Raw genomic sequence first — 22925 nt, 5'->3', positions numbered from 1 at the left:
ATTAACCATCCCATCGGTTATGAAGCTGGAAAAAACCTTACAACACTTTCTCACAGGGTACATCCCGGTCCTCATTTGATTGCAGCAGTCTCCTTTTCATGGACAGGCATGCTAGCAGCACTCGCCTGATGAAACTTTGAGCAATCAGAGGTCGTTGACCAACCCATGATTTATACATTGGGAGCTGTTTTGAATGGCTTCATGGTCACGTCTTATCTGCTGCTGCCTTTTTGTTGTGTGCAGGTTGGAAGCTTTCCGACCTCAACAGAGCAACGACACCAGAAGTAAAACTGCGAAAAGGCCTCCGGGCGAGGAATTGATCGCCGAACAGCCTCAACGGAGTAATTATTGGAGAAAACGCTCTCCTCCGAAAGCCTTTTCCCTGTCTCCTTATCTGGTTTCTGGCAATCATGAACCTTCACGGTCAATACAGACAGATATCTGGAACGATGCGAGCATATGGCGCCCTTTGGCTTGCTCATATTTGCCTCATGACTTTCGATAGCATCCTTCGCGGGCTGGCACAGTAGTGAGGCAGATGTGAATTTATCATCATTGGTGTCGTCTCTGTAGCTTGGGCAGTCTTCGTTTCTTTTCTCTTTCGATCTTCAATTATTTATATATTTGGGAAGAGGGGGTTGTCAGTCGTGACCAGTCTCTTGAAAGGCGTCGCACTCGGTGCAGGTAAAAATAAAAAATAAAAAAGATTAAGAAAGCGCCACACGGCCAAACCTTCCCAAATGAACAACAAACGGGCATTTCTTATTTTTGGGTTGGGTGACTTGGTTTTTCTTTTGGCCATCACGCGCGAAAGACGCCGCGATGCAGCCCGAGATACCTGACAAATGCGGCCCGGGAGCGTGTTCCACGCAACGAGCCCGAGTCCAATTAACGTTGGCATTCGTTTCCCGGTGTTTACGACGGAGCCGAGTCTGCCGGCCCAGCCTCGAAAAGTGAGGCAACTGGACGGCCGTTCAAATAGGCTTTTTATCCCAAGCGTCCCGCCTGGATTTGGTTTTGGGGAGTCTAGACCCGAGGTGTAAAGCGCCTCGATTGCGGCATCCCAAGCTTTGCCTTCCGGGCGGTCGAGAGTTGGAGCTGGTAGCAACCGGTTGTCACGGCTCTTGGTCGGCGGCGTTTCTGTTTCCAACAGGTCATGATCAGGCATGAATGAGGTTGGTTGTGTCTGTCGGCCCACTCTTTGCAAGTCGGATCAACGACTATATATGTGTCTAAGCGAGGTGTAAAGGGCTGAGTATTTATAGATGAATGATCCAGAGGAACCAATACTGCCAGGAAAAGGCTGCATCTAATAAGGGTTGTAGATGATAAAACAACTGATCAGCAGCTGGTCAGCTTGGCACGCGGCTATCCCAAAACATCAATCACTGTCAAATCTTACGCCTGGAACGATGTTCTCAGCCTCAAACAAGCAAGGTGAAAGCAGCACTTGAGGACGGGCCAATGGGAACAACTTGAGATCTGCATGGCCTTACAAGAACAAAGACCTCTCTCTCTCTCTCTCTCTCTCTCTCTCTCTCTCTCTCTCTCTCTCTCTCTCTCTCTCTCTCTCTGTGTGTGTGTGTGTGTGTGTCTGTCTGTCGCTTTCCCTCCCTCTCTATCGTTGTGGTGTTATCAGCATGCGGGGAGCATTAATGCAACTCGACCAACGGTTCCTGGCCGGCCGGGGATGTCCCCTCGAGGCCGTATCCCCCCCCCCCCGCCGGGGCCGCCGGGGATGCCGTGAGAGCTATCCGGAATAGGAAGGTGTTTTTTATGATCTGAACCCCGCTGAATATTTCCATTGTGGAGTCGATCCGGCATTTCCTTCGATATTTCTCACTGTTTTCTTTTTCTCCAAGAGGGTTTTTCCCCCCTTCCGGACCTCCCCCCTCTCCCCTCCCCCTCAATAACCCTTCAACAACCAATCAACCCCCTGGCATTTGTTTCCCCATCCATTCGACGAGGCATTGTTGGTTGTTTTCCCCCGTTGCTCGCTTGCTCACTTGCTCAATTCAGATTCAAGTCAAGCGGTCAGACGTCACAACCGGCCCGGCCCCTGTAACTGTTTTCTTCACAAGGCGGACAGGTACATGCAGAGATAGAGTGAGAGAGAGAGAGAGAGAGGTTGTTTCCCGGTATCGGTGAATCAATCTGGAAGAGCTTATCCGCGGTCCCCGAGCCCTCTTCCCCTTTCTCTCCTCTCTTTATCTCTCCATCTCTCCATCACTGTGGAAACAGGACTCGTTCGATAACCACTGCGGGGAAAAGCTGGCACAGAGTCACAAAATGTCTCGACCAACACCTCACCTACTACCCCATTACCAAACTCTGTACGTGTAATCGCAACGTATCTCCCGCTCTCTCTGTTTCTCTCGCCCTCCAAGGCCATCTCCACAACTCCGATAGGGTGGACTGGCCGTTGGCGATCGTCACCGACCTGCAGGCTGCCGAAATGAAAGCAATAGTTCCCCCTCCCCTCCTCAGCCGGCCGGGGCCCATACATTCATACATGAACCTGAGTCGGGACTGTGGGCGTCTCCCGGCACGAGCTCACTCCATGTCCATTGCGCCATCCAGGTCCCATTCGTCTTGATCATATTAAATCTTGACCTCGCCGGCCCCCAGCATCGTCGGTTTCCTGAAGCCCTCTCTCCTGAACCAGCCCAGCCCAGCCCAGCCCAGCCAAGCCATCTCGTCCCGCCCGGTACACCGTGCTGCCCCTCCAGAGTGACCCTCCCTCCCCCTCCTCCAGTCACCCGCCATGAAGCTCTCCTTGACCTCCGCTGCCCTCGCGCAGCTGCTCCTCGGCATCGCGCAGCCCGTCCTCGCGGCCCCGAGCCAGGACCTGAGCACCAGCACCATCCCGAAACTGGGCGCCGTCGCCTCCGAGACGGACATCTGCAGCAGGATCGGCACCGACCTCCTCCAGAAGGGCGGCAACGCCGCCGACGCCACCGTCGGCACCGTCCTCTGCGTCGGCGTCGTCGGCATGTACCACAGCGGCATCGGCGGCGGCGGCTTCATGCTCGTCCGCTCGAGCAACGGCACCTACGAGTTCATCGACTTCCGCGAGACGGCCCCGGCCGCCGCCTTCGAGACCATGTACACCAACAACACGCGAGCCAGCATTTACGGCGGTCTGGCCAGGTGAGTTCTTCCTTTCCTCTCCTCTCCTCGCTCTTCTCTGTCCCCCCCCAAAGACATACACTACTTGACCAAAATCTCTAACAACCCCCCGAAGCGGTGTCCCCGGTGAGCTGCGCGGCCTCGAGCACCTCCACAAGAAGTACGGCAAGCTGCCCTGGGCCAAGGTGGTCGAGCCCGCGGTCAAGGTGGCGCGCCACGGCTTCCGCGTCAACGAGGACCTGGTCCGCTACATGGACTCGGTGACGCCCAACGGCAACTTCCTGACCGAGGACCCGGCGTGGGCCATCGACTTCGCGCCCAACGGGTACCGTGTGAGGCTGAACGAGACCATGACGCGCCGGCGGTACGCCGACATGCTCGAGACCATCGGCCGGCAGGGCGTCGACGCCTTCTACACGGGCGCCATCGCCAACGCCACCATCGCCGCGCTCCGGCGCGCCAACGGCACCATGACGCTCGAGGACCTGCGCAACTACACCGTCGCCGTCCGCGAGCCCGCCCAGATCTCGTACCGCGGCTACAAGCTCACGGCCTGCAACGCGCCCTCGGGCGGCATCGTCGCCCTCAGCGCCCTCAACATCGTCGGCGGCTACGACGGCTTCGGCAACCCGGGCGCCCGCAACGTCACCGTCCACCGCCTCGACGAGGCCATGCGCTTCGCCTACGGCCAGCGCACCAAGCTCGGCGACCCGTCCTTCGTCGACGGCCTGTCGGCCTACACCCGGAGCATGATCTCCCCCGAGACCGGCGCCCTCGTCCGCTCCCGCATCTCCGACGCCGCCACCCAGAACGTCTCGTACTACAACCCCGAGGGCATCGAGTCGCTCGAGACCCCCGGCACCTCGCACGTCGCCGCCGCCGACGCCAGCGGCCTCGCCGTCTCGCTCACCACCACCGTCAACCTCCTCTTCGGCTCCCAGGTCATGGTGCCCGAGACGGGCCTCGTCATGAACAACGAGATGAACGACTTCAGCATCCCCGGCTCCAGCAACGCCTTCGGCTTCATCCCGAGCCCGGCCAACTACGTCCAGCCCGGCAAGCGCCCGCTGTCCTCCATCGCCCCCGTCATCGTCGAGCAGCCCGACGGCCGCCTGTACTTCGTCATCGGCTCCGCCGGCGGCAGCCGCATCATCACCGCCACCATCCAGAACCTGCACAACGTGCTCGACCGCAACCTCACCGTCCCCCAGTCGCTCGCCGAGCCCCGCTTCCACGACCAGCTGAGCCCCAACACCGCCGCCTTCGAGTACGCCTACGACAACGCCACCACCGCCTACCTCACCACCCTGGGCGTCAACGTCACCTGGGTCGCCCCCGGCGGCAGCACGGCGCAGGGCGTGAGGCTGCTGCCCAACGGCACCTTTGAGGCCGGCAGCGAGCCGAGGCAGAAGAACTCGGGCGGCTATGCCGTCTAAGGTGTGAGTGCGGTCTAGCGTAGTCTAGTGTAGTCTAGTGTAATGTAGTTGATACCTGGTTGGAAGTGTATAGTTACAGTACAATTAGCTTCAATAATGATACCAATGATTGGAAGCAAAGCAAAGCAACTCTTGTGGTCTGGTGCGAGAGACTGAAGTCTCTATGTCGTGGCCATTTCTCACCATCTTACAACCAGCATGAAAATCTATCTTACAGTCCCCCCGTCGCCGCAGCCGGCCACCATGTCCCGCACGATGGAGCATCGCCGAACAGATAAGAGCTCTCGTCTGGAAGGCCCGCAAGTTCGGATGGGCCGTGTCGATCGATGGCAGTAAGGTTCAGTGTTGGTTAGACTGGCGTAGTGATAGACAAGGGTCACGATTCAGAGTCCTCCAGGGGGGAGGGGGGGGGGGGGGGGGGGGATCCCGTTGTACCTTGCACACGCGTTCAAGACATGGGGTAACCCTCTCACGGGGGGGGATCGCCGTTCATTTGTGGCTGCATAAGGTGCTCTTCACAGATAAGCAGAGGATATTGACGACTGGTGTCTGGTTTCCAGCCTGACGGACAAATCTTGTCTTCATCGCCAGGCCCGGTGAGCGAGCAGCCTAGCGGATCCCTGAATTCGCCCGAGGCGGCTTTGCTTGTCTCGGATCCCCCCCCCCCCCCCTGTCCCCCCCTTGCGAGAAAACAAAAACACCAATAATAACCCCGGCATGGCTGGTCCAGCTCCGACTGAAGGAGCGCATGCAACAAACGGCTCGGGCCCATGGTGGATCCATCTATACCTTGGACCTTGCAGTTGAGGTTACCAATGTGCTGCGGTAGGCCTGCTTGCAATGTGATGTTTTCCGCATATAAACACATGGCGTGATTGCTGGAAGTCTTCTTTGTTATGTAATGTATCCAGATTATATACATGACGTGCTCACAAAGTGGATTCTGTAATGTCACTTTTGCTCACTCATTCACTCACTCCCACCAATATTGATGGCGTGACGAGTTGACGGGTCTCTGGAAGTCTACATCGTGGGCAGATCAGTCGGTCCCGGCTTCACCGTCAGTCAACTGGAAACCCTCGAGCGACAGAGTCCATAGTTGCACGTCGGGACTGTTGTGCTTTCATTAACACAACAGACTGCCCATCGTAAACAACCTCAGCTTGCTCAAGCCGGGTTCCCCTGTTTGTGCTTCTCTGAGCCTTCATACTGCTTGCCTGGTGCAGTGCTTCAACAGGACGAAGTAGCCGGTCGTTGACTTTCCAATTGTCGGTATATCACCTCGTTCCGTTATCCGCTCCTTCAACTCTCCGCGTGGGTCGCCCGCTGGGCGCCTCAGTCCGAGTTGCATCATGGACTGGGAGCATACGTTCACAAACAGTGTAGGACGTTTTAAATCAGTCCATTATTAACCCCATCTTCTACCATGGCAAGACCAGACCATGCTCCCGCCCCTCATTCATACCTTGGACACGATGGCGAACCCCTGCGCCGGACTGAAAATGCAGGTGATCAGCGCCGCGACCTGGACGAGACGCACAAACGGCGCGAGCACGACCGTGCCGACGGCGTGCTGCACCGTCTGCGGCCACGTCACGCCCGCCGGCGCCGTGAGGTCCTGCATGAAGGATGCGACGAGAAGGCTGTGCGTGTCGACGGCGAGATGCCAGAGGCCCCAGAAGTAAAGCCACTTGGGGATGACGAAGGAGCCGCCGAGGTGCGTGTAGACGGGACTGCGAACGGTTGTTAATATCATGTTCCCCTTTTCTTTTTTTTCCCTCCCCCTCCTCGATAATACACGACAAAACTAAGAGAGAGAGAGAGAGAGAGAGAGAGAGAGAGAGAGAGAGAGAGAGAGAGAGAGAGAGAGAGAGAGAGAGAGAGAGAGAAGACGTACCCGACCCAGTATACAAACTCCCCGATGACGCCCACGACGAGCGAGACCTGGACGAGGACGCTGGGGATGGACAGGATGCCCGTGTACCACCGCCTGCGCTGCTTCCAGAAGTCCCGGAACGTCTCGCTCGGCTGCTCGTGGACCGTGTTCCATATCCAGCCGAACCTGTATCCCTTGGCCGAAGACTGCGTGGGCGTGTTAGTCTCGGTATCAGCCTTGGATAGGTTCCTCTCTCTTCCTGGGGGGGGTATCGGGGTATCGGAGAGCACAGGAGAGTGTTATTGGCCAAAACATACGTTGTACGCAAACCAGAAATCCTCCGCCTGGCAGTCGGTGTCCCACGTCACGGCGTTTTCCACGGCCCCGTTGACCACGATCCAGGACCCGTGCATCCACCCGAGCATGGGCTTGTTGCGCGTCCGCACCGAGAAGGAGAACTTGCCAAAGTCCTCCTGGCTGCGAAGCGTCTCGGCCGTTGTCAGGAAGCCGTTCTTCCAGTGGTTGACGTCGTTGTAATGCAGGGTTCCCTGTTGGTACACACACATACGCACATGGTCAGTAAACCTTCTATTTCGGTCAGGGGGACTGGGGGGCGGCAAGGCGAGACATCACATACCATGGCGACGTCCAGGTCGGTCCTCGTGATGAAGTCGACGCACGCGTCCATGACGTCGGCGTCGATCATGGACTCCTCGTCCAGGTGCAGGACCCAGTCGCTGGCGGTCAGCTGCTGGTTCCGCCGGTAGAACTCCAGCGCGCGCGCCTTGTACTTTGCCTTGCTGGGCGCGAAGGCGGACGGCACGACGACGATCTGGACGAACGAGGGCAGCGCCTGTCGGAACTCGACCTCCCTGCTCTCGTCGTCCAGGACGACGTGGAAGCGCACGCCCGGCATGTTCTGAAGCGGCACCCAGGCCCTGGTGGCCCTGACGACGGTCTGTGACGATTCCAAGTCTCCGTTAGTCGTCATCTCACACGTTGCCGTAGAGCGATCATAAGCTGTAGTCTAAACATAAACACATGGGACTCACGTCAAAATTCGTGCCCTTGGTCACGAGGCACACCCTCAGGCTCCGGAAATCGCGCTTCGCCGGGGCCTGCGCGTACGAGCCGGGCCGCATGGGCATGCACAAGCCCAAGACGGACACGTACGGCGGCATCTGGGCGACGAGGCCAAAGAACATCAGCGCCGTCTGCAGTATCGTGGCCCAGTTCCACTGGTTGTTGGCCGACACGGAGTTGTCGTAGTGGCTGGTCGTCTTGGCCAGCTTCCAGAGCACTGCGTTTCCTCCGGGCATCAGTCACACGTTCGCCGGGGTTTCGACACTCGCCAGGGGGGGGTAGGGGACAGAAGGGATCTGTTTTTGCTCACAGAAGACTGTCGTCGACAGCGTGATGGGAAAGATGCAAGAGTTGTACTTTGTGATGGCGGTGTACAAGTGTTTCCTGGTGTGTGGGATTCCCCAACGCAGGAATGGTTTCCGCGCATCCAAGTCTTCCTTGGACATGGTGAATAAGTCGAGTTTCAATAGGGGAAACCTAGAAAAAGGTTATGTTCGGCGGTAGGCGTTATGTTTGTTAGGGACCGTAATGGCGAAATCAGTCTTGGCTCAGGACAGCTACGGGATCAGTCTGAACTTTGTGTAGGAGACTTCTCTACTTATCAGGCCAAAGAGTTGAACTAGGACGTTGAACACGCTCCTAGGACTCATGCCAATCTCGACCGATTGTTGATGTGGTGTAATAATCAGAGTATATCCGTCGGTGAGGATTCCCGAAAGCTGCTGTGGGTCGCCATGGATTCGAGTGTATCATCACGACTAAGTCGTCATGATACATTCCACTGTCAGTTTCAACCAAGACAATCAAACGTATCGGGTCTTGCAACACCGGTTTGCTGCCCAATCTCCATCCGCTGGAATGCACACACGTCCCGGGGCTGCTCGCGGCCGCGTCGGGGCGTTCCGAGTGATGCAGAATTGTGTTCCTGTTTTCTGTTTTGACGGGTAATAATTATGTGCCGCGCATGATAGTTATCACTTTGCAGATAGACCACCTCGAAGCAAGACAAACAAACCCCCTATGATATTGGAGCCATCATCTACAAACATGGCAGAAGCTATAGATAGAATCGAGGAAAACAAGAAGCCTTTCCCACCGCTTGATCGCACCCTGCTGGGAGAAAAGACGACGAGGCCGAGACATACCACATTCTTTGATCTGCAGAACGACACTTCACCCGAACACCGGAACCTGCGAAGCCTGTGAACGGATCGTCTGATCGTCCACAACGGATGGAGAGGGGAGGGGAGGGCCGCCAACGTTGATCCCAGGGGTTCAACCTGGTCGTGAACACATCCGATCAGAGTTCCGGGCTGCGTCCCAGGCCAAGAGGACGAGTCAGGCCAGTCCCAACTTGAAGCAATCTACGAAACCCGGTCGTCTGGTCCTCCCGAACCGATGAAACCCGTCATTGTTTAGTGAACGGTTCGGATCAGACAAGTCGCTGCGTGTCCCGTTCATGGTTGTCGTGTGTAGTCTCCCGGCCATGATCTACGGCTACATAGTCCGGAGGCGGCACGTTGCCGTGGTTCATCATCTGTCTTGGACATCAGATGCCCTTTTCTTTCTATGTCGTTCGTTGCAGTCACAGTCTAAAGAGCCTACAGCAGACGCAACTTTGCCGACACTTATAATACCTCGAAGGACAAGGGAGCTTTCACAATACACAATACACAACTTTCCCAATCGTGGTCACATCCCCAAGCACATCCACTCTCGTCCCATGAGAACAGACATCTAATCAGACCATGGAGCGGATGCGCTGGCTCGACGGCATCCGCGCCGTCGCCGCCGTCTCCGTGTCGTACAACCACTACGCCATGAGCGAGTTCGCCGCGCCCTACAACTCCTTCTGGGCCTCGCCGGCCTCCGAGAACCGCCGGCTGTTCCAGCTGCCCGTCCTCCGCCTCCCCTTCGCCGTCCACGCCATGGTCCCGCTCTTCTTCCTCATCGGCGGCTACGCCATGGCCCACAGCTGCGCGTCCGCCCGCCGCGGCGACGACCCGGCCTTCTCCCGCTACTTCCAGCGCACCCTGGTCCGCCGCTGGCTGCGGCTGTACCTCCCCGTCGTTCCCATCACCGTCATGGCGCACCTGGCCTACTTCGCCGGCATCACGACCCGGCCCTTCGCCGAGCATGTCACCCGGGGCCTCGAGCCCTGGACCGCGCCGGCCCGCCACGTGCGCCATCTCCTGGACTACCTCGTCGACATCGCCGAGCCCGTCAACCTGGCGTGGCACGAGAACTTCAACAACCAGATGTGGACCATCCCCGTCACCTTTCGCGGGTCCTGCGTCCTCTACCTCACCCTGCTCGGCTGTTCCCTGTGGAAGACGCTGCACAAGCTCGCCGGCATGGCCGTCCTCGCCGCGTACTTCATGTACCACGGCTACTGGGACCTCTTCTGCTTCCTCGGCGGCGCGTGGCTGGCCGAGGTCGTGGCCCTCGTCAAAGAGGAGCACGAGTGGTACGTCACCGGGTCGCCGAAGCTGTTCTCCCGGAGACCTGCTTCCAGCAGAGCCAGGCTCGCCAGGGCAGCCAAGACCCTCCTTTTCCTCGGTGGTCTGTACCTCATGTGTTTCGAGGGCGACGAGGGCACTGGAGAAGCCCACGCCGGCTACCGCTGGCTGGCGTCTCTCCGCTCGAGGCGCTGGGCCGCGTCCGCCCCGTACGAGTTCTCCGTCGTCCGGTCCTGCTGGCACTCGTTCGGGGGTTTGATGGTCGTCTCCGTCGTCGCCACGTGCCCCCGCGTCGCGAGGCCCCTCGAGACCCCCGTTCTGCAGTATCTCGGCAAGATTTCCTTCTCGTGGTACCTCGTGCACCAGCTGCCCCCCATCATCCTGAAGGACCCGCTGAGGAATTTCTTCTGGACGTTGCTGAGGCCGCAAGACCCGGTCCATCCGCCCATGTCCGAGGCTGTGGAACACCCTTGGACGCTGGCCCTCGGGTGGACGGCGGCAGCGGGTATCATCTTCTTCCTGACATGGATATCCGCCCATCTCTACTACCAACACGTCGAGGAAAAGAGTGGTGTGTTGTCGAAAAGGATTGAAGATTGGGTTAATGCGCCTAGCCATGGTGATGCCGGTGGCAAGACGCTCTATCCCGCCGGCAGGCTTCCTTAGAGACTTGCATTAGAACGTAATTGAGCATTAACAAAGTGAGATGGCGTAATTCGAGAACGAAACAATGGCAACTTAATTCTGATTGTCTCTAAGTGTAACAATACGACCATTGGCTGTACCCAACCTCTCGCCGCAGCATTTCCAACAATTCACTGCTCAGCTTATATGCAGACTCCGTTGCAACCTGTACATCCCCCGTGGTCACCGCCATGAGTAGCTGTCTCGCTCCAGGTCCGTGAAGCACGCCGCTCCTTGCCAGCGGAGCCTGGGTTCCTGCCAGGCGCACATCGCACCCCAAGGTTGTTCCATGGTTCTTCTTCTGGAACCTGAGAAGTCCAGGTCTCTAGAGAATATCCAGGCGTGTCGGTTGCCACTTTCGCCAACTCAGATTGCGTCAAGGTCTTGGCCGCTGCATTTTGTTGCCTTGGTTGCTAGATCAGTCGTGTTCTTCTCAGGCGTCGGAAGAGTTCATCCAAGCCTTACTCACTCTTTATGCTTCTTCATGATGGTTACGCCTCAGGTCTCGGAGCTTCGGGTCTGGGATTGTAGAATGAGTTGCCACTCGTCACTGAGGAGTTGCCAGCCCGGGCGGACTGTAAGGTTTCTGTTTTTCTGGAATAATTCATCACTTTTTATGGCAGTGTCGATTGCTTATAAGCATCTTTGGAAAGCGGCCCCAGATCCCTCACCTTGAGTCTTCCTAGTCATTCGCCGCTTTGGGGCCAGTTGTTTGAGGACAACGACAGCAAGAAGCCGCAGCCTCCAAAACCGGCCCCAAAACCGGCCCCAACCCGACGGCCGTCCTCGCGATATTTTGCCAAATGGTTGTGTACATGACTATACAGTCGTTGTAAGCCAATTTTCCTTGGACGACTGGACCAGGCATAGATAGGTCTTCTTATTCTCCGCGCCTCTTTGCTGTAGACCCGGAGTGATTCTGTGAGCATTCCAACACTGATGTCTGCTACCAGCATATATATATTTATATATATATAAAGTCAATCCTTGGTTATGGGGACGTCGTCTTGCTTGTTGTTGATTTTACCGACAAGAGATGAGAGTGGTCAGCTGTATGCTTAATATCATGGTAAATAGAAGTCATTGACGAGGGAGATAACTGAGGATTCCCGCCGAGCAAGGACCAATTTGATCACTGATGAAAGCATTTCCGGAGGTGTCTCGGTTTCATGTTACAGGGTGACAATTTCCTATCGTTATTCATTGACGTAAATTGCGTCACTTATCTTGGGAAACGATAAATTATAATGAGGTTTGGTCTTCAGTGGCCATACCTCAACACGATGAGATGGTCGTCGTTCCTCTTTTTACATCACGATAGTAACGAGACATCAAAGATAAAGCAGGCACTACAACGTAAGAAATTCCCTCTATATGCATATGAAAAGGACGAAAACACACAGAATCAGCTAGGCACTTCCGCCGATGCCCATACCCGTGGCTTGTGTGTTCAAGGCGTAAAAGTCTTAGAAAATAGACAGAGACAGAAAACCATCTGACATCTTGATATCGCAGCGCTTCCCGTGCCATTGATGTCCTTGTTCCCCCCACGACATTGCCTTCTTCGATGACAACTTCTCCACAGGCCTGTGCCCGTCAACCTCCATCATAGCCCATCAGAAGCTCAAAAGGCTTCGAACCCCCGGGCCTTCTTCGGCCTCCCAGAGACCCCGCGTCCCTCCTTACAAGCGTCGATGTGGTGCAGGTGCATCCCGGCATCGCCCTGCGTCTCCTCCCGCCGGCAGATGCACTCGAAAAAGGGTCGCTGGAACCGGCACGGCCGCGACTCCTCGATGCCGCGCAGGTGCCGGCGATAATGGTCCTTCCGGGGCGTCGAATAGCCGCAGCGGCACCGGTACGCCTTGGTTTCCTTGCCCCTCGCGTGCTTCTCGGACCCGTAGTGCCGTCGGAGGTCCTTGGGGCTCGCGAAGGAGAGAGAGCAGCCTCGCTGGCAGGACAGCGGTTTCTTGGTGGGCTTGTGGGACGGCGTAGTTGAGGGTGCCGAAGGTTTGGTGTAGAGGCAGCCGCCGTCAACCAGATTGAGGGTTGCTTCTTGAAGAGTTGGTTCTGGCGCCAGGGGTGAAGCGTTGTTTACTGGGCCGGTTATAGCAGAGATCGGAAGAGTCAACCCCGATACCCGGAACAGCTCATTGTCGATAATATTTCCAATGCCGTCGCATGTCTCCGACGCGGTATACAGTGTTTCGGGCGGTTGGTCGTAGACCTCGAGAAGACAAGCCAGGTCTGACCCGTTTGATGAGCCAAGTTCAAAATCCGGTCGATGAGGTGTTGTAAAAGCCTCCAGCCAGCATAGATCACCGAACAACGATGAGGACTGTTCATTGTAGGTATCGATGTTGAAAGTGCCGCTGTACTCATGTAATGTAAGTCCAGAACAGCTCGTCAAGATCACCTCCGTCTGACCGGACGCACTGGTCGGCAGCGTGGTGATCTGGCCGGGTTCCCGAATATCCGCGCCATTCGCTGTGTTCTTGTGCGTTGCAAACTGACGGACAGGCAGTGAATGAATCTAGAGATAGGGATGATGTATGAATGTCGAAGTGGTGGGTTCGACCAGCCCAGGCTCAACGACTACGATCTGGGAGGCAGCTGAGGCATCGGCGTTGGCCGGTGCCGATCTTCTTGGGTCGAGATGGTTCTGCTGGCAGACGGGTTGGAGTATTCCGCTTCGGACATTGAAGAGGATCTATCGACGGCACACCACACTGATTCGATAGGCGGGAAGAGACAAGAGCGAGGCGGTTGCTTCGGCCGAGGAAACGAGCGGGGGACAAAAGACAGCATCGTCAGCTCGGAGAAAGCCTGCTTCATATAGGAACAAGCCCGACCCTTCAGGGCACTCAAGAAACCGGCCCCAGGGCAAACCCGGCCCCAAGACACTTTCCCCCCTCCTCCCCTCCTCTCTACCCCGTCTGCCCTCGCTTCCTGAGTCGCTCGTCTCACCTGCATAACGATGAGCAGGCCAACACACACCACATCCAATCAAGGGCCCGGACAATTCTTTTGCCTTGTGTCCTGGGGCCAGTTTCGGCTGGCGGTGGCCGGGGTCGGCATCTACCTCACGTTAGCCACGTCCACAAGATATACAGGATGAGGATGAAAGGACCAAGGTAACGTTGCCAAGGCGGTCCCTCTTGAGGTCGCACAGGTACCAAATACGAAGAAAAAACACGGCATAATGTGTTATGCCCAACACTGAACACATCGTGAGGTTTCTTTAGAAACTCAGTATCATGGAGGCTTCCAAGCCCATAACTACCCACCCTCCTAACCAACCTTGCATCTAGGTAGCATCATGACCCTGATAGGTACACTACAGGATGGATGGACGAGGGGGGCAAAGGAGACGGGGCGATGGCTTGTCAAGCACATACTCGGCACGAAGTAAGTCGTCACCATTCAATTCTCCGGTAGAAGCATAAATACTAGCAAAATGGGCCCCGGTACAAAACACAGACCAGAACCATCACCAGACACCCCCGTCAAGAAGTGTCCCCCCCCCACCGCAACCTACACCAGCGTGAAGCTCGCGCTCGTCCCCTCAAACGCCCTGACGCTCCCGATCAGCGGCTTCGCGTCCCCGTAGTACTTGAACCGGTACGTCCCGGGGCCGGCGCCGTCCCCACCCGTTTCCCAGGAGAGGACGACCTCGCTGTGGCCCAGCAGCCAGTCCGTCCTCCGCCACGTGTACACGAGGAACCAGTCCGCGTCGTCGCGGACCCTCTCCCACGAAGTCCCGTCCGGCAGCCGCCGCTCGACCGCCGCGTAGGTCCCCTCGAGCCGCAGGTTGTTGCGCGGGTTGGCCGCCTGGAACGTCGCGTTGACGACGGCGCCGCGCGCGTACGACGCCGCCGGCTGCGCCAGGACCTGGCCGAAGGAGCGCCCGATCGGCGTGCCGTCCTGGACGACGCCCGTGATGAAGGAGAGGGAGTTTCCGCGGTTGTCCGGGGGCGCGGGGCCCGCGGGCGGGGTCGACGTCGAGGCGGGCGCGAGGTGGCCGATGTTGGAGACGGTGAGGTTGATGTACGCGGGGAGCGTGTTGGGCCCGAAGAGCGTCGACGCGCCCTCGTACCGCTGGACGCCGTATTCCTCGGGCGTGGCGATGTAGTGCTGACCGGGCGTTAGCAAGACGTACTTCCCCGTAAAGATATGACTGGGCAAACTCACAGCATACGTGTTGGCGGGCCCGCCGAGCACCACGACGGGCTCGCCGTCGATGATGGTCCTCGCGGCCTCCTTGACGGCATCCTTCCACCGCCGCCCGCCCATCGTTGTGGCTTCTCCTGGAGCTACGATGATCACTAGCTGCCCGACGCGGAGCATCTGCACGTCGACAATGTTGGGACTCCACGCGTATGGCGTGCTCATCTCTCCGACGTCTAGCAGTACGGGCTTCGGACGCTGGCAGGCGACCTGCTCGGCCGTGGGAGTCCGCAGGAGGCCAGAAACTACCGCCCAGAGCGGATTGGCATCCGGATCGCCCGAGTCGGCCTGCGTGAAATCGAACGCGCCGGGCCCGTCCGAGGTGCCCGCAGCGAAGGAGTAGCCCAAGGCCGCGGGGCACGTCTGGCCCGTGGTGCCATCGGGGAGGGTGAATTTGAAAAAGGACATGTCGTGGAAGAAGTGGAACGACTTGACGCTCGTGCCTGTGATCGGTGTCGAGGAGGAAGAAGCGAGCGAGTTCTGGCAAAGAGTTAGCTTCTTCGTCCTAATCCCACGCATACATGCATACACAACACACAGAAGCCATTCACGGAACGGGGACAGGGGCCGACTTACATAGACCGACTTGGCACCGGCAAACTGCCGCCGCCCAATCTCGTAGCAACTCGAGATGCCTAGATCCAACGCCCGGAACGCGGGCCCCCGCCCGTGGCACGACTGGCTCTTGCCGTCGGCACACGTGCTGTTCTCCAGGCTGCACTGCTGTCCGCTGCCGTCGTCGCACCACGCGCCGAGCACGTTGGGCGTCGTGTCGCCGACGTTGGCCTGGCTGAAGCCGGCCACGAAGCCCGACGCGGCGCTCGCGTCGCCCGCGAGGTCCTTCTCGAGGAGAAGGGCGGCGACGCCCTTGTTGTCGCCGGCCACGTGCGTGCTGTTCTGCAGGATCGAGGTGCCGTGGGTCGGGTACCACGTCAGCACGCCAATGTTCTTGCCGTCCGAGGCGCGCTGGAAGCGGAGGAGCGTGAGCGTCGTGTCGGTGCTGGAGGAGTACCTGGACCTCTCGGACTCGGGGTTGGCGAGGTACGCCCAGAGGCTGCGGTTGATGGCGCCGTCGGTGACCTCGGTGGTGCCGACGTCGAGGTAGCCCTGGTGGGTGGGGAGGTGTCCAGTCAGTTTGGAGTTCTACCATTTCTGTGTGGAGGACAGACAGTCAGACAGACAGACAGACAGACAGACACACATACCTCGGTCAGGGACTCGTGCGCCCTCTTGATGGACAGCACGGCGCCGTCGACGATGGCTTGGTAGCTCTGCCTGTCGAAGCCGAGGCTGGTGACCTGCGGCAAAAGGTAGTTGAACCATGCCCCCGGCCCGGCGTGGCTATGCGTGCCCGTCACGGCAATGTTGTTCTTGTTATACACAGAGTACGCCGACCCGAGAGCCTGGACACCCTCAACGATGCCGCGCCGGATCGCCGTGTCTCCGCTCTGCGTGTCCAGCACAAGGTAGACGAAGCGGTCGCTCGGCTTGCTCACGTCCCCCACGACGAATGCGCGGCTGTAGATCCGCTGCCGCAGCCCCGTGCCCACCTGGGCCAGGTCCGCATACCCCGCGAAGCCGATCTCGACGACGGGACCTGTGATGTCGGCCTTTCCGACGCCGATGAGATACTTGTCGCCGGCCGGCACAGCACGCGTCTTGGCCTTGGCACGCCACTGCCCATCGTCGCTGCGTTCGAACCGCAACGTCGGGCCCGGGTGACCTCCGAGCGTGGCGAGGCCGATCGTGACGAGGAGCACAAACGAAACAAAAGTAAACACGGCGAAGAAGGAGCGCCGCGGCAGCTCTACACCGGAACGAGGATGAAGAGGCATCGTGTCAAGGCTTCTCGGTTATAGGTCAAGCTTGACTACTCGAAGTGAGCTGCGAAAGTCACCACGAAACATGACAAGCCGACCGCTCTTTATGGTCCTCCCTCTAGCACCGAGGAGGAGGAGCTCATAGACATTGTGTTGCCATGAGAGCTGCCGGGAGCTGCTGGGAGCTGCTGGGAGCTAACCGAACCCCTCCTCTCACCTCCATCTACACAAACAGGGACGGGTACCTGACCACCATCATGCTGGTCTCGCGGGAAGTGGAAGGTGTGCCGACGATTCGGCCATGGTGATTTGCCCACTGCCTCATCGTCTGCCGCACAACATAGATTAGCAGCTGGCAGGTGGACGTCTCCTTCCCACCCAGGAGCGAGGGTGCCAGTCCATGTCGCTATCGAGGAGCAGAAAGCAAGGCAGGCAAGGCAGAGCGCGCGCGCGCGTGCTCTCGGGCGAGATGGGAGCGGTCTAACCCTCATTCTCGAGTAGAAGGCGAGCGTGCCCATTTGCCTGTCGTTGTCTGTCCAGCTGCAATCTTGCGTCACATGGCGTCCGGTGATGTCGGTATCTGATTGGATTCGAAGACGGTAGTGGGTGGCCATCAGGATGCGGGGAGTGGTGGTTTGGGGGGGGCATGTCTTGAGCACTTTGCTACCATTATTGGCGCAAGCCGTCCCCCCTTTCGAGAGGATCCTCTCCGATTTGATGGCGACGAGAGAGAACCATGAACTGGTTTGTTCGGGTGTTCGCAGGCTAGGGGGAAAGCCTCTCTAGCTCATGGCAAGCTGAGCCCTTCTTGACAACGAGGCAGCACCCTTTCGCGAAGACGCTGCTCCCTGGCCTGCCTGGTCCGGTCCGTCTCGTGTTTTCGACACCCCAAACGTGAATCGCATCCCCAAGGCAGACGGACGGGCGACGAGGTTGTCCACGCCTCAGACGGGAAAGCGACAGGTCATGTCCGCCCGCGACTGATAGATAACCCTACTTGCGGAATCAGGAAATCAGGACCCGAACCAACTTTTTTTGGGCGGTAGATAACGACTTACATGCCGGGCGGCAGTCCAGCTGCCAAACAAACACCCCCCCCTGTCCCAGCATGTCAATCAATACTGCAACATGTCCCCAAAAACCTGGTTGGAAAAGGGACCGACGTTGCCTTTTTCGGACGGCATCATGTGCCGTCGCATGATAGGGGAGGGGGTAAAGGGGGGGTAAGGGGGGGACAGGGACGACGTCGGGCTCGGATCCGATAAGTCCTAGCAAGCGACCGTCGATGGTGCTTGTGTTGTGTTGTCCGAGGATGTGTATCTTTGTTCTATGGACGGGGACCTGTCCCCCCCCCCCTCTCCGTGTGAAATAAAGTGTGATTTATGGCCTAGTGTACATTGATTGAGCTACCTTCTATATCCCTGCTACCCCCTTGTCTCTGCTCGTCTTACGCCTCCGCTAAGGCAACTAACTTTTGCAGCTTATTAAGGATCTTAATATACATTTGGTTGAAGAGGTAATTGATCTCCCTCTAATTCTCCTTCCTATCTAGCTTGTTGGCTATCCGCTTGAAGACTTTCTGGATATTTTGGATCTTAGTCTTCTCCTTGTCGTCTAGGCTAAGCTGGGACTTTGTAATAAAAATAAGGGTAAAGTAGAGCCTGTATTGCCCCTTAAGTTTATTTTGTAGTTGAAATTAGTTAAAGTGCTATTTGAAGTTAAGTAGGCTAACTTAATTAAAATTAAGAGTGCAGATTTTATATAGAGTAGTAATTTAGAGGTCTTTAGGAAATACTATTTTAATTCTATAAGTAATTTAGTGCATTATTAAATAAGGAATCCTTAATTTATCTAATAGTTAATTAAATTGTATTATATAACCCCCTATATTAACTATAGAGGTTATTCTTAACTTTCTGCAAGCTTTAGCTTACTTAAATGTAAAGTATTATAGTATTTATTAAGGTATTATAGTAGATAGTAACTACTAGTAAGTTTGTAGTTAAAAGGGTGTTTTTTTCGCTAATGACTTAGGCCGTTAGTCGGGGCCCATAAAGGTCAAGCGTCCCCCTCCCCCCTGCTCGGATGGGTGGGGTCATGCACCTTTGAAAGGTGGAGATTGGTGGGTCCGGTTCGTTTTCAAGTGACATGGAGTGAGTGAGTCTCTCATCCAAGTCTCATGTGAGTCTCTCATGAGTCTGAGATAGACCTGCCAAGAGTCCTTGACCTTCAATACAGACAGACACAACCTGCTTTACCATGTAAGAAGGCCTCCCCATTTCGTGTCGACTTCGTTCCTACCATGCCTAACATCAAGACAATTCGCTCCGCTCCAGGAGAAACAAGATGAACATGAACACCATAGACAACATCAACCACTCACTCACTCCCTCTCATTGTCTATCGCTATCTCCCCGATGGTGACAGGTCGGCGACCCTGTCTACCATTTCTCTCCCCCTCCCGTCTGTTGCAACCTCAAAGGCAAACCTCCTACTCTATCGGGACATATCTCCAGGCTGCCTTCTTCTCTCCCCCTAAAGGCGCCACCATCAGGCCGAAAACAAGATACGGCAAGGCCATCATGTACTGCTAAAACAACGCCACTGCATCCATATTGATTCTACATAGCCGCCGGCCCCAATGGCCGCCGTATTATAGAGAAGTTCCGTCGCAACATTTCGAGCCGACATGTGTATATATCCCACCCAGAAAACCACCAACCTCCACCCCACGTCCCATCCCATAACATCCACACCTTTCGTGGGAGATAAAATGCCAAGCAACCCAGAAGCGACCTCCCGTCTCTGCGAATGCAAAATCCGCTGGCCCCAACCTTTTCCAGCCGTTTTTCTCGTTGCTTTCCCTTACAAAAAGAAAATAGAGAACGAAACGCCCAGTATAACTAGAGAGAAAGACAAAATGAGGGGGAAAAAGGGGGTTTACATCCTCCCCGGGTGTACGACGCCAAAACCCAGATGCCCTATACGTAGAAAATACCAATGAAGAAAAGAAATTTGAACAAATCTAGTATGTAGTAAGGAGGGAGAGACCGATGCCGCCGCCGCCGCCGCCTCCAGACCGGACTTGGGGAGAAACAGAAGAAAGTTCAACAGCCCTCTTCGTCGCACTCGCTCATGCTGCCGTACCCCGTGTCTGTCTCCATGCCGACGACGCTCTTGGTGATGCCGAGGCAGCGGTCTACCATCTTATGCCGGACGTCCTGCTCGAGGCCGCACTTCTCGCCGGGCGCGCTGCCGATCCAAATCCGAAGGCTGCCGGCGAGACGCTCCAGCGGGGTGCTGAAACACTCCGTCGATGACCGGTTGGCGAACAGCTCCTCCATGAGCTTGAAGAGCGCCGTGCAGCCGAGGAGCGACATGTTGGCCGTCGTCCTGGGCCGCGCAATCTTCTCGACTTGCTGGAGGCCCTCGTGCGGTGCCGCCGCCGTCACCTTGGCACGCTCCAAGTGCGCAATGGCCATGGCACACTTGAGCGCCATCTGCACCTCCGGAGACTGCGCCGACGTTGACGAGTCGAATATGGCAGCAATCCGGCCGATCGAACCTTGCTCACTGGCCGGCTGCATGTTCTGGATCGCCGCGGCAATGTTGGCGCCCCGCTTCTCGTCTACGAGCACGGCGCGCGCCACCAGAGCGCGCGCCTGCGTACCGGATCCGATAGGCGCCGTCTTGAGCGCCGACTCCAAGCACGTCGACACCACTCTCGGCGCGTCGCCGTCGTCCTTGCCAGCCTCGAGGCTGGTGACCAAGGCACGCTGGATCGTCTGGCTAGACCACCAAGCCGCGACGGCATCCAGGGGCGAGCGCACGGCCTGGTCGTCGACGACCGAGTCCATTCCATCGTTGTGCTCCGTGACGCCCTCGGTCGTCGCCAAGTTCCACGCCAGGTTGTAGGCCCGCTGGATAACGGCATTGTTGAGAATGTCATCGCACTCGAGCTCAATCAGGGCCGCCAGGTGCTCGGGGAGGTCGTCATCGACCTGCTCCGAGTTGCGGCGGAGCTGGGAGCGCACGCGGTTCAGGTTCCTAGCCTCGTTCCACAGAGAACGGGCGAGCTTCTTGGCGACGATGTTGTGGAGGCCCTTGGAGCCGAGGTCCCAGAGGAGCACACGAACGTGCAGAGCCTTGAGCATGAGCCGCGATGGGGTGTCGGGAAGGGTGCCGGATGCCAAGAGCGTGAGCGTGAGGCGGCTCTTGTTGATCTCGACGTCGCCTCCCGCCAGCTGCGCATCCAGAGCGATAGACCAGGCCTTGACACGTGCGGCCTCCTGCTCCTCCGTGAGGCCGGTGAGCACCTGGTAGCCGTGCACGCCAATGGCGTTGCGCATGCTCAGCTTCATCGTCTTCATCATCAAGGCCGCCGCCTCGAGGAAGAAGTTGTGTTGCGGGACCCAGACGGTCTGGATGGCCGTCAGCCAGGCCTGGCGACGCACGTGAATCGGCGACGCGACGGAGCCGGCGGCTTGGAGCGACTCCCTCAGATGCTGCGCCTTCTTGGGCTTCTTCTCGGACGACACAAAGAGCGACGGCACAAAGACCCACAACATGGTGCCGAGGAAGAGCAAGAACTTGAGATGCGAAATGATCTGAGCAGGCGAGATGTAGTAGCCGCCGATGTGCATGTGTGACGTCGATCCGAGGTAGCTGAGCAGCTGGATGGGCATGGCGAAGAGGCCACGGCCCTCGGGAGACTCGTTGCTCTGCTCGTTCTCGCGTACGGCCTCGATGATCATGAGGCCGGCGAGCGAGCCTACCATCAGCTTGCCAAAGTAAGGGCCGGCGCCCCAGCGTCCCTGCTGCTGCATCTGCTGCTGCTGCTGCTGTTGCTGCTGGATCTGTTGCTGTCGCATGAGGGCGGGGTTTCCACGATATCCTTGCTGCGGGACGGGGTAGGGCTGGCCGACTGCCATCTGGGCGGAGATGATGCGCTTCATGTCGTCGGGGACGGGGATCATGCCCTGGGCGGGCTCGCCGCGCGGCGTGCCAATGGGCGTGCTGATGTAGTGGTCCTGCGGGTACTGCATCGGGGTGGGCGGCTGCTGGAGCGGACTCATGGCGCCGTTCATGGCGCCGGCGACGAAGAGCTTCTCGAATGCGCTGATTCTGGCCTGCATGGCAGTGTTTTCGTCGCAGAGTCGGTTGTTCCTCTTCTCGAGGTGGCGGATGTACTCGGTCGCTTTACTCAGAACCTGCAACATAGGGTCAGTCCACAGTACCGGCCTGGATGGTCTAAAACCGATGCCATGCCGTGCCAACTTACGGTAGCCTTGTTCAACTTGTGTGCCGGCGTCAAGCCGTGCAGCTCCTCACGATCCTCGGTGGTATCCTCGCCCCTGGCGCTCTTGGACATGATCCTCAGGCTGGGCACGCTGTCGCGAAGGGCGGCGATCTTGTCGTTGAGGTTTGTGCGATACCTCTTCTCAATCATGTTGTGGGCCGTCTTCTTGACCGGGTGGTTCTCGTCATCTTCATCGTCGTCGTCGTCGGCGTCGGCCGACGACTTGCGCTTCCGGCTGTCCTTGCTCGAGAGGTCGTGGGCGTCGGGGGACGACAGTCCTGCTGCCTTGTGGTCGCTGGTGGCGGATCCGGGGCTCGGCTCGCTCTTGGGAGATTGATACTGGAGATGGGCGGGCATGGCGATGTTCCTGAGCTTTTCCTGCTGGGCGGGAGTCAGGAGGCTCAGCGTCTCTTGGGGCAGGGTGTGGTGTTGGCCGGCTCGATGGGAGTGCTGGTTGTGGGAGGGAGCGGGAGTGGGAGCGGCATAGAAGCCGGCCTGGGCGAGGGTCGAGTGATCGAGGGGGGAGGTTACGTTGGTAGGAGCGTGGTGATGTTGGTGTTGTTGTTGTTGCTGCTGCTGCTGCTGCTGCTGCTGTTGGTGGTGCTGGTTCGGGGAGAGTTGTTCCCAGGGGGAGGCAGTCTGGAAGAGAGGCGTGGCGGCAGCGGCGGAGGTGGCCGCGATGGTGCTGTAGGAATCGTACGGGGGCGTGTCCTGAAAGGACCAATTGGTCGCGTTGTAGTAGGACTGGCCGTCGCTGGCGATGTTGGAGGCTCCGTTGGAGGCGGACTCGAGGTTCTGGGAGTCCGAGTCGTCGAGGAAGGACGGGGCAACGGCGAGGGCCGAGTCGTCGAGGCCGAACAGGGCGTTGGGGTCCTGGTCCGCCATGATGCCGAGCGGTGTATCCGTGTAGGGCAT

At 57.7% G+C, this 22925-nt stretch overlaps 6 protein-coding genes across 6 annotated transcripts; 2 read left to right on the top strand and 4 right to left on the bottom strand.

Moving 5' to 3' along the window:
• Positions 1 to 2764: 2764 nt before the first annotated feature.
• CH63R_08245 (Gamma-glutamyltransferase) lies at positions 2765 to 4565 on the top strand (the record flags this gene model as incomplete). The annotated part of the gene is made up of 2 exons (XM_018303219.1): positions 2765 to 3150; positions 3245 to 4565. 2 exons carry the CDS (start codon positions 2765 to 2767, stop codon positions 4563 to 4565), a joined length of 1707 nt encoding a protein of 568 aa, XP_018157997.1.
• A 1459-nt stretch (positions 4566 to 6024) lies between these two features.
• Positions 6025 to 7760, bottom strand: CH63R_08244 (Cre-bre-3 protein; the record flags this gene model as incomplete). Its single annotated transcript, XM_018303218.1, has 5 exons — positions 6025 to 6298; positions 6463 to 6647; positions 6759 to 6989; positions 7079 to 7399; positions 7494 to 7760. 5 exons carry the CDS (start codon positions 7758 to 7760, stop codon positions 6025 to 6027), a joined length of 1278 nt encoding a protein of 425 aa, XP_018157996.1.
• A 1512-nt stretch (positions 7761 to 9272) lies between these two features.
• CH63R_08243 (Acyltransferase) lies at positions 9273 to 10649 on the top strand (the record flags this gene model as incomplete). Its single annotated transcript, XM_018303217.1, has 1 exon — positions 9273 to 10649. One exon carries the CDS (start codon positions 9273 to 9275, stop codon positions 10647 to 10649), a length of 1377 nt encoding a protein of 458 aa, XP_018157995.1.
• Positions 10650 to 12291: 1642 nt separating this feature from the next.
• Positions 12292 to 13148, bottom strand: CH63R_08242 (uncharacterized protein; the record flags this gene model as incomplete). The annotated part of the gene is made up of 2 exons (XM_018303216.1): positions 12292 to 13002; positions 13101 to 13148. 2 exons carry the CDS (start codon positions 13146 to 13148, stop codon positions 12292 to 12294), a joined length of 759 nt encoding a protein of 252 aa, XP_018157994.1.
• Positions 13149 to 14198: 1050 nt separating this feature from the next.
• Positions 14199 to 16726, bottom strand: CH63R_08241 (neutral/alkaline non-lysosomal ceramidase; the record flags this gene model as incomplete). Its single annotated transcript, XM_018303215.1, has 4 exons — positions 14199 to 14798; positions 14856 to 15371; positions 15468 to 15998; positions 16097 to 16726. 4 exons carry the CDS (start codon positions 16724 to 16726, stop codon positions 14199 to 14201), a joined length of 2277 nt encoding a protein of 758 aa, XP_018157993.1.
• Positions 16727 to 19818: 3092 nt separating this feature from the next.
• On the bottom strand, positions 19819 to 22925 carry CH63R_08240 (Helix-loop-helix DNA-binding domain-containing protein; the record flags this gene model as incomplete). The annotated part of the gene is made up of 2 exons (XM_018303214.1): positions 19819 to 21921; positions 21993 to 22925. The coding sequence occupies 2 exons, from the start codon at positions 22923 to 22925 to the stop codon at positions 19819 to 19821; spliced, it is 3036 nt and encodes a 1011-aa protein (XP_018157992.1).

The sequence above is a fragment of the Colletotrichum higginsianum genome, chromosome 5 (assembly GCF_001672515.1).
Source record: "Colletotrichum higginsianum IMI 349063 chromosome 5, whole genome shotgun sequence".
NCBI lineage: Eukaryota > Fungi > Ascomycota > Sordariomycetes > Glomerellales > Glomerellaceae > Colletotrichum > Colletotrichum higginsianum.
This window is presented reverse-complemented; position numbering and strand designations above follow the sequence as displayed.